The sequence below is a fragment of the Amblyomma maculatum genome, chromosome 3, assembly GCF_055883805.1.
Source record: "Amblyomma maculatum isolate TAMU_Amacu chromosome 3, ASM5588380v1, whole genome shotgun sequence".
Taxonomy (NCBI): domain Eukaryota; kingdom Metazoa; phylum Arthropoda; class Arachnida; order Ixodida; family Ixodidae; genus Amblyomma; species Amblyomma maculatum.
Genome location: NC_139346.1, coordinates 122,397,748 through 122,407,465, shown reverse-complemented (window position 1 = coordinate 122,407,465; position 9,718 = coordinate 122,397,748). Strand labels below are relative to the sequence as shown.

General features: G+C 46.8%; 1 protein-coding gene across 1 annotated transcript; it reads right to left on the bottom strand.

Annotated features, from left to right (window-relative positions):
• Nucleotides 1-4,218: 4,218 nt before the first annotated feature.
• Nucleotides 4,219-9,715, bottom strand: LOC146195904 (uncharacterized). Its single transcript, XM_084597946.1, has 2 exons — nucleotides 7,171-9,715; nucleotides 4,219-4,805 (listed from the first exon to the last, which is right to left on the bottom strand). The coding sequence occupies exons 1-2, from the start codon at nucleotides 9,487-9,489 to the stop codon at nucleotides 4,404-4,406; spliced, it is 2,721 nt and encodes a 906-aa protein (XP_084454072.1). The 5' UTR covers nucleotides 9,490-9,715; the 3' UTR covers nucleotides 4,219-4,403.
• Between the last annotated feature and the right edge of the window lie 3 nt (nucleotides 9,716-9,718).

The window sequence follows — 9,718 nt, the reverse complement described above, 5'->3', positions numbered from 1 at the left end:
CCTGTCTATCTATTTAGGAGAGCAGTACTGGCAAAAGAATTCCACCCAAATGCTGCTATAAAATGCAGCGCGTTTATTGCTCGTATGTTGATTCCGCCATACCTAGTTCAGCGACGATTTCATCAATTTTGAATTTGAACGATAAAGGGTGGAGCGGTTTTGGTAATATTACTTTCTTCTCAGCGCACCAACAATTAACACTCGATTGATTCGGGCCTTTACCATTGGCAGCTCGTTTAGTTGCACACAAAAAATTACTTTGATGCTTTAATTTGTTCTTAAGACTAGTGGCACTAGTGGCCATTCAAAAGGCATTTGAAGCATGCCTTTACAAGAACGCTAAAGTACTGCCTTAATTTTCAGAAACTGAGGAAATTTTCAAACCAGGCTGCATGTCCTCTTTATACTAGTGCCGATGCAATCTCATCCAGCAGTAACCCGAGCACAGAAACAAAACCACAAAAACGAAACTATATATACGGTGATGCGCCAGCACGGTCTGGCTCCCAGGTCTTCATTTCAGGCCCTTTTCTTATCCGAAATGGCGAATCAATGCTGCTGCGGATATGGTGCTTCGGATATGGGGGCAGAGCGCATGCTGGAAAAGAAGGCGATGAAGGTTGTAAGTGTTGAATGGCATCGAAAATGATGAAAACTGTTGCGGGTAGAGGGCAAAGCGGTCACCGTAAATACCACGGCTGTTGGAAGTCACGCGCCTGTCACAGCTAGACTGCTAAGCCATTGCCGTGCGCGCAATGCATGATGTAACTAATGGGCATCATTGGGGCCTGTTCACATTCTAAATTAGCATTTTCACTGCCAGGTGCGTCATGGCCCCACTGCAGTGGCCACTATGATGCTGTATCGCACTACAGGTATTCCACTGACCGGTTTTCTATTCGCGAGCGTGCAGCTGCCATGGCTTGCGGCTCTCGCAATGGCCGCGAACGAATTTATCACGCAAGGCGTATATCGCTATCGCGCGTGCTTTTGCCGTATGCTGGTGATAGCGCAGGTGTCAAGCTATAGTAAGTGCAGTTTAAAAACATAATTTTGAGGCGGAAGCCTTAATTACTAGCCCTATTAGGCAAAAATTGTCAGCACGTGACGGTACCCATAAAGATGATTTTGCAACAACCGTTGTCTAGCCAATACAATCAATCTCGTGAACATATCGAATTAGAAGGGGATAGTTAACTGATATATAGATCATTCGGTACATAAAAATTTGGAGGACGCTTACGCTTCGCCTTCAAGAGTGGAACGCGATAGCGTTATTGCACTTTGTTCGCACCACCCGCTCATTCGCTCGGTATGCTCTTGAGTCCCACAAAGACATAGTTTTCATACTCAACACTTCTAAGTGCACTCGGTGTCTCAGAAAGAGAAAGCCGGGCAGCGACGCGCCATGAAGGCGGACGCGATCATGGGGCTGATGCCTTGATGGGATCGTCCTCTATCTCGCTTGGGAGCACCACGCATAAGCATGATTCCTCGAAAGCAGCTCGGCACACATCGCAGGAGACGCTTTCCCAGCAGAAGCTCTACGGCGCAGCGATCACGTTAGAGGTGTCCGGCATCAGACGCTGCACCTAGCAATCGCGCTGTGAGCGGAAAGAGGAGCCGCGTCGCCTAAACACTGTTCGAGTGACGCACGCTGGATGTTGAAAGGGGAGAGAGCGAGAAAACTTATTAAACGCAAGGGTATTGGGGCATCCTCGCACCGGTACCCGCGCGGCCCGAAGGGGAGAAGCGGGTGAGCGAAGATAGTGATCTAAAGAAAGGAAAGACGCTTGATTCTACAACCCGTGAGGGTGCACGGCGAAACGTCAGGGGCGAGTGGCGCGCCACATGTCGGGGCAGCGCCGCACATTGCAAGGAGGGGTTCTTCTGTGTTTGCCGCAAGATGGCTCTGCATGTGCGCAGAGCGCAGAAGAAATGTAGCGTAAATGTACTTCGCTACTCGTGTAACTGCGTCTTCTGTAAGTAACATGCTCATAATTACCGATATACACCGCAGTATAACGTTCTACGGCATGTTTCTAAGGCAACACCGCATTAACTAGAGGCGCTTTTGTACCGCTTTCAAGCATCGAACTCGTGGCTGAGTGGTAGCGTCTCCGTCTCACACTCCGGAGACCTTGGTCAATTCTCACCCAGCCCATCTTGGAAGTTGCTTTTTATTTATGAAGTGCATGCCGAGATTTATCGTTCACGGCCAACGCCGCCGACGACACCGGCTTTTCTGCGACACGAGCTCCTTAACGCTACCGCGTTAAAACATGTCGACAGATGAGCTGCTCTGTGTCAGTACGGTGTACCCAAGATATATTTGACAGAGTCTGATATTGGCTGCAGCGTTGAAGCACACTGCTCGCACTTATCGTCTAACACTGCATGCTGCATGCATATGTGGCGTTGAGGTTAACATCAATGCTGCTGCGGATATGGTGCTTCGGATATGGGGGCAGAGCGCATGCTGGAAAAGAAGGCGATGAAGGTTGTAAATGTTGAATGGCATCGAAAAGCAAACAGCAAAAGGCCACAAAAGTGGGCAATCCAATTTGAACTTGTGTTTTCTGGATGTTTTTGGCAGAAAAAAAAATGGGCTTCTGCATGGTTTTGCTATATAAAATTTTTTTGCATATGGAGAGACCGCCCTTTCTTTTTTCAAATTTGACCAAGTAGCACAATGGTTCGATGGTGGTTGCTTCTGCATGGCAAGCTGCATGCATTAAGAGGCTTGGGTTTACTTGAATGTGGTATACAGATCTGAAATGTTGCTTCGTAAATGTAGGTCGGCACCAAGAGGGGTGGCTCACTCACACTCCCAATCACTCTCTCACTTGTGAGTGAATACGAGTGCATCCATGGGCGAGTGCACCAATCTATGCTCTCAAGTAACAAGGACGCATCCGCTGGTTTTCAGAAACTTCAGCACTCCATCTGCATTTTTCGAGAGGCCCTCAGCTTGTGATTGCATTAAAAGTGGGATAAAATTTTTTAACATTCTTCTTAGCATTGTATATTCACAAGATTGGTCACTTTTCCATTTTACTGTCATTCCTGCTGATCCTCTAAGAATAATACCATCAAACAGAGAATGTGGCTGCTAACAACCAGAATTATGCAAAAAAAATGCTCAAATCCACAATTCTTTACGAAATCGTGGGAAAGTAAGGGGCCTAAGCATGGTTCACCTCTAGCGAAAGTTTTCCACTTATCCGAACAGCTAGACTTCTTCCCACAAGGTGTGACGTATAGGAACTTTCTGCCAACCTTATGCCACGTCACGCGAGGTGAAGCACACTGCAGGCTTTGAAAAGTTTTGCATAATCAGCCCCACAGCAGGGCTTGTCAAAGTCCCGTCGAAATTCAGCAGACAACCCCAGTGCCTTTGAGACACTGCCACTATAGTTGCGAACTACACATAGCACAACGACAACATTGAAAGCACTGATGCTCTTTGCTGTACGGGACTGAGCCAGAAGGACCTGCAGTTCCCCTCTCTACAGCACTGACAAGGCAAACTGTACACAAAATCGTTTACTCGCTGTTAACAATGCATAAATAATTTACTTCCCTTTCATAGGAGAAGCTACTCCAATCACAAGACACAGTTGAGGACATACATATCATATCAGAAAGCATAAATGAACTAAGCTGCAAACCATGATGATGTTTCATAAAAATTTTTAATGCTCTAAAATGAAACAAAAGAGTGCACTACAATGCAAAAAGCAATCTCTATGCAGATCAAAAAAGGGAAACATATTAAGAACGCGTAGAAAATCTGACTGGAGAAAGAACAAAAATCCATGCACAGCTCCTTCCTGGAACTTGCTCACTGCGTCAGACTAGCATATCACCACTGCTGCAGTTGTACAAGCCAAGGCCACATCATCTCTGCACTGTTACTATATTCACAGACAACTTTCTGTGGCCTGCTCGCGAAGGCTAGGTCATTTGTTTTTTGTGTAGGGGTGCGGCAGGATGAAAGGAAAGATGGTGCAAGGTCCCTAGCACCGAGGTAGGCCACTGCCAATGAGAGGGGACAGAGGCCTGTCTCCACCCCTCCCTTTCCTGCTTAGCCTCGGTTGCAAAGAAAGCTGTTTGCGAGTTTACACAATACTGCATTTCACGAGTTACTAACGTTTCCTGTAGTTGATCTGCCAGAGGTAGTAGGTTGTCATTAATACATTGTCACTCTGAGGCCAGTTCGAGCAAAGAACCATCTTTGTACATTCCAATACAATATTCACATCCAATGCATTCATGTGTTAAGACATCTGAATTGCCATATTATGATGCACCATGATGGTATCTGGTCACAATGTTGACCATTGGACGAGGTAGTTGCTTGACCGAATGCCATGGACAGCAACTGTAGTGTCCACTGCCCGTCACGTGGCGTCACTGCTGTCCTGTTTGTTCTCATTGCGGATTTCGAGACGACGCAGCAAGATCTCTAGCAGCAGGGCTGTGTTGGGGTCTTCAATTCCAGGGCTCTCACTTGGCAGTGGCTGGCCATGGTAAGCCAGGAAGGCACTGAGCGAAACAACTGCTCGAGCCGCCTGGATGTACTGAGCCGAACGGGGGCAATCGCAGTTTGCTGGGCACCTCCTGTGCAGCTCCATGTTCTTCCCTGCTCTCAGGACTCCCAACAATGTGACCAACTGTTGTCGCGCCTTAGAAATGTCGTCCTCCACAGACTCCGGAGTGGGGTCTTCGTCTGCCGAGTCGCTGGATATCATGATCGCACTCTGGATGGTAACTGTGCTTGCCTCTGAATCTGCCTCACTGACCTGGAAAACAGAACGAAATGCCACTGATCATGACATGGATTGCGTACTGGCATAGGGGAAATTTGGATGGGAATTCAGCTGACCAATGAGTGCCTGGCCATGTTCACATGCCAACTACCAACTGCCAAAGGCAAGTGCGATTTTTGGGCCTTTGGTGCCACAGAAGCCGGTTTTTGTGTTAGTGGGTCATAAAATGTTAAAAAGCAGCCCAGGCATATCTGCAGTGACAACCCAGCTATCCTACACTTGTAGGCCAAGTGCTAAACTGAGACCAATTTTCATAACAGCCCAAATGCCTTAGCAAGGCTCAATTTTTTCTGGTTATCACTTCATTTGCTAGCCTCAGCTTAATGCAAATTACCATAACTGTAAGCAATTAACAGATATACAGAATAATGACTTCATACAATTAAAAAACAGCAGGCTTCACGACAACTGCAGGCAAATGTATCAACAAGATTTCTTTTTTTTTTTTTTTAGAGTGCAGCTCTTTGCCGCCCGTTCCTGCGTTTTGCAGCGTCGCAGTTGTCCCTCATAACCAGCTCCATAAATAAAAAATAAATAAAATTTGTCTCCATCAGGAATCGGACCCCATCACTCAGATCCTCAGCCGAGCGCTTTAACCAAATACGTCACGACCAGAGTCGTGAAACACACATCATAATTCTTCTTGTCTACCGTGAGGATGATTGTAGCAATGACAATGATGCTGCAATTAGTGATAATGACAATTATGACCTTAGCAATGATAATGATGGTGTATTTAGTTGCTAATGATAATGAGAGCAAATGTGATGCACAATGTGCACCAGCAAGGTTTAAGCCTTTGCATTTCTGCAGTGTAGATTCCACAGTGCTATCAGAATTTTACAGTGCACCAGCAAGGCTTAGGCCTTTGCATTTCTGCAGCGTAGATTCCACAGTGCTATCGGAATTTTACAGGCAGCTCTTTGACTCCCTGCATTTTGCGGCATCACCACTGTCCCTCGTAACCAACTCCGCAGCTAAAAAATGATGGTACCATAGGATAGAGCGCCAAGGAAAGGTGTGCAAGTGACAAAATGGTTCATGTGGTTTCGTATTTAGAACCAATAACAATAATAATTACTTCACAGAAAAGGTGCAATGTCTGTCACACCCACCTGTTCTGCGAAAGGAAGGGAGGAAGATGGGAGTGAAAGCGGAAAGAGTGAAAGGGGTGCCGTAGTAACTTCGGCCCCATGGGGATCTTTAACATGCACTGACATCACACAGCACACACAGGCATCTTCATTTCACCTCCATCAAAATTTAGAGCAGTTAAGTGGTTTACAGGAAAGGCCTAGTATCTGTCACTCGCGGAAGAGGATCTAGTTCATATGAAATGTGTATAAAAAATAAAAAGTCTGCAATTGTGCATACATGTCTTGCTCAAACCCTTCGCCTCAATCTATTGAAAAGCTGAAAAACGCCTGATGAGCTGTGCTCAAATTTCACATTAGGAAGCAACATAATCATCGGTAATTTTTTTAGTTAAATAAAACATGAGAAAAAGGACTTCCCATAAAAAGTTCTGGGGACACTTAAGCTCCGCTTTCAAGGGTAAGAGGTGACAGCATTAAGACTTATCATTCGTGCACATGCACTTTGCCGGTCATGTCATCATTAATCTCTTAATCTGTGACATTATCTCACACAGGGTCATGTGCATACTGTCATAAGCTACCACATTACATGAAAGACCACCTGACAGACAACAAATTATAGGGTGCAATATTATGATGCAGTAGCGTAGGGTACCCAAATGGGCAGCACCTGCCAAGCTGGCTATGTCATGTGGTCTCATGACATTACACAATCAGCCAATCAATGAATTCCATGACCACCTCCCAGAGGCATGCTCGTGATTTTTTTGCCCATAATGCTGGTGCTGCATTTTCTGCACAATGGGCCTTTCAAGTGCAAGATCACTGTCACGCACTAACCAGCCCGCACTTGCACAAGTAACTAAAAGCTATACGCATTGACAGCAATCATGGCACAATGGATGAAATACATGCGCTGCCTGGGATTTACAAGGACAAGGTTAAACGACGACACAAACATTATCTTCTTTCTCACATTTATTTTTATCAAGCTATGGTCACATGCTTGCTCTTTTTCTTTTTTTTTCACTTGAATGGAAACTTCAGTTGGTAGACTGCGCTTAAATTTTTGTGTTGTCTTTTAATCTTGTTCTTGTAAATCACAAGTAACCCATGTATCTTCATCTAAAATGTTCCAACTGGCCAAATCACAAGCACTAATCATGGCATTAGTAGCTGCAAATTGTAATCAAAACATGAAACAAGCAGAAAATGTGAACGTGAAATACAAACAAACTTACGTCATCCCCATGTACTTCTCCGGTAGCCATGGCAGGGTGACCTTCAGCACCATCTGGTGTAGACCTAGGACTTCGACTGAAAGCAACTTCTTGCACCAAAGCCTCGGTTAGCAGGTCTTCATCAGCACTGTCTAAAATTTCCACTTCGATGACACCAGTACTCAGCTGCGACTCAGCCCCTTTTGGTGCCTTTTTACCCTCACGTGCAGTTTTTGCTTTCGAGGTTTCCGAGCCAGCCTTGGCCTGTAGTTCTTGACGCAAGGAGCGGCGGCTTCTTGTGCGTTTTCCAGCACTGGTTCCTGTACTGGAGGTAGGGCCACTTGACGCTGTCTCGTCAGAAGGTGTGATCAAGGGGCTCGTACTTCGGTAAGATGCGTTGCCACGCCATTCCTTGGCTTTTTGTGTCTTGCGAGGCGAGGTATTACATTTGTTCTTTTCAGTGGAGACTGAGTTTGATGCCACCTCACTGTGCAATGAAATGCCTTTCTTTTTACGCCTGTCTGCTACCGAAGTAGAGGGCAGCAGTCTTCTGCCAGTCTGCAAAGGAGCTAGCGGATCCTCAAGATCCGTAACTGCTGTTGTATCACCACTTGGTTCGCTACAGTGGAGTATGACTGACTGACTGCTGGAGTCCTTTTGTAGTTCTGCACTCTGCTGTTTCCTTGAAGATGAGCGTGTAACGCCTCGTCTGCCGAGTGGAGGTGTGGGCTCTAATAAACCTTCCGCAGCACCCTTGTCAGTAGCCCGAAACTGTCTTGGTGAGCACGAATTTTGTTTCCCCTTTGATGGCGTCACACGTACACCTGGTTTTGAACATAGCAGCGAGCCTGAGTGGTTGCCAGTGAGCTCTTGGGGTGGTGTATTTGGTCGTTTCCTTGGGGATCTCCGCAAGGGCATGGTTCTGCTGGAAGCTGATGCGTCTTTAACTGCATCTTCCAAAATGCTGCTCTCACTACTTTGGGGAAGCACTTCCTGACCAGAGTGGCTACTGGAGCATTCTTGCAGAGTTGCACTGTCAGGCTTTACAGGGGTTCGCGGGTGCTGCTCTACAGGAGTTTGTGGCTTGTCAATATTATCGGAGGAACACTGCCCTTCCGAGACCACTGCACAAGTGGGACGGCCAATGCCTGGGATCCGAGAGCCTGATCTCATGCTGCAACGAGCAGCGGGCTCTTTAAGATTCCTGAGTGATGACAGCAATCTTTGTTGCTCGTTCAGAATGGGCTCCTCTTTTGTATTCTCAGGTACATCCACTTGGCCTGTGCTACCCTTCCTTGAGCTACGGCGAAATCCTGCCTGAACACTTGCACTGCTTGTGGAAGGTTCTGTTTGTTTTTTGCTGTGCAGATCTAGAGATGATGGCAAAGCATGTTTTCTTAGTGCGACTGCAGTGCTGCTTTTGCCTGGCGTCGAGGTGCTGTGATCATGGCGATCCTTTCTTGGCAATGAACCTTCCAATGCAATTTGGACAGAACTTTTCTTTGATGCATTTTCCGGTCTCGCAGGAGAAGGTGAAGCAGAGGATACAATTTTCTTGGCCCTTTTGCTCTTACGAAGGTTTTTGCTGATGACAGACATCCCGGAGCTTTGCGAAGGTGACGAACTTTCTGTTTCAGGAACTACATCGGTTGATGTGTCCTCGACACCTAAACCCTTCCTAGGAGGGCTTCGAGGCCTTCGGGAGTCTTGCTCACTGTCACTGTCCTGAACGATGACGTCCGATGCCGCAGGCAGTACCGGCGAGCTGTCAGGTTCTGTTGCCACTTCAAGGCGCTGTCTTTTGGACAGAACGTCGACTGCATTAGGCGACTCGTACAGGTGCTTCAAGGGAAATATTGTTTTTAGGTAATGCTCCCTCAAAGACTGCCATGAATGCTGGCCAGGCACGACACCAGCGGATGCCATTTCCTTGTACAGTGCATTGCCATGGACACGGACGCCTGGCCTCTTCGCTATGTACTTTGCAATCGAAATTTCCTCACCAAGTGTGTACTCCCTTCTTGTCCGGACGGTGCGGAGTCTTCGTGCATTGGAGTCGATTGGTATCTTGAAGTCTACGAGGCGAAACAGCGTGTCCTTGTCGGAACATGCGCGAATGTAATTAGCGGAGAATAAGTCATCGGTGCTGTCCGTAACAGTAACGCTAGACGGCACCAGTTGTATGGCATCAGGAAATTTTTCTGGCTGCACAAGGACGCCCCCTCCGTACTCTATAAGCTCTCGAATCTCCTTGCGCTCCGAACAAGGCACCAAGGAGAACAGCATAGGGCCACCATCCGCCCTCACGAAGAGAGCTCGACTTCGCTTCTTATTTGACATTACTTAACAGCGTTGAATATAGCCTTGTTACTTAACAGCGTTGAGTATAGCCTTGCAATCGCAGTCGTTAAGACCGAAGTCAACAGTCAACAAAACTAAATATTCTATGAAACCGCGCGACCGCGCTTCGGTTCTAGTTCACTGTAGTTATGCCTAGAAGGTTTTGCCCGCCTCAACTCATTGACTTACGTCGGCTCATCAAACTTCTGGCTTTGGCTGCTTTGCGTCG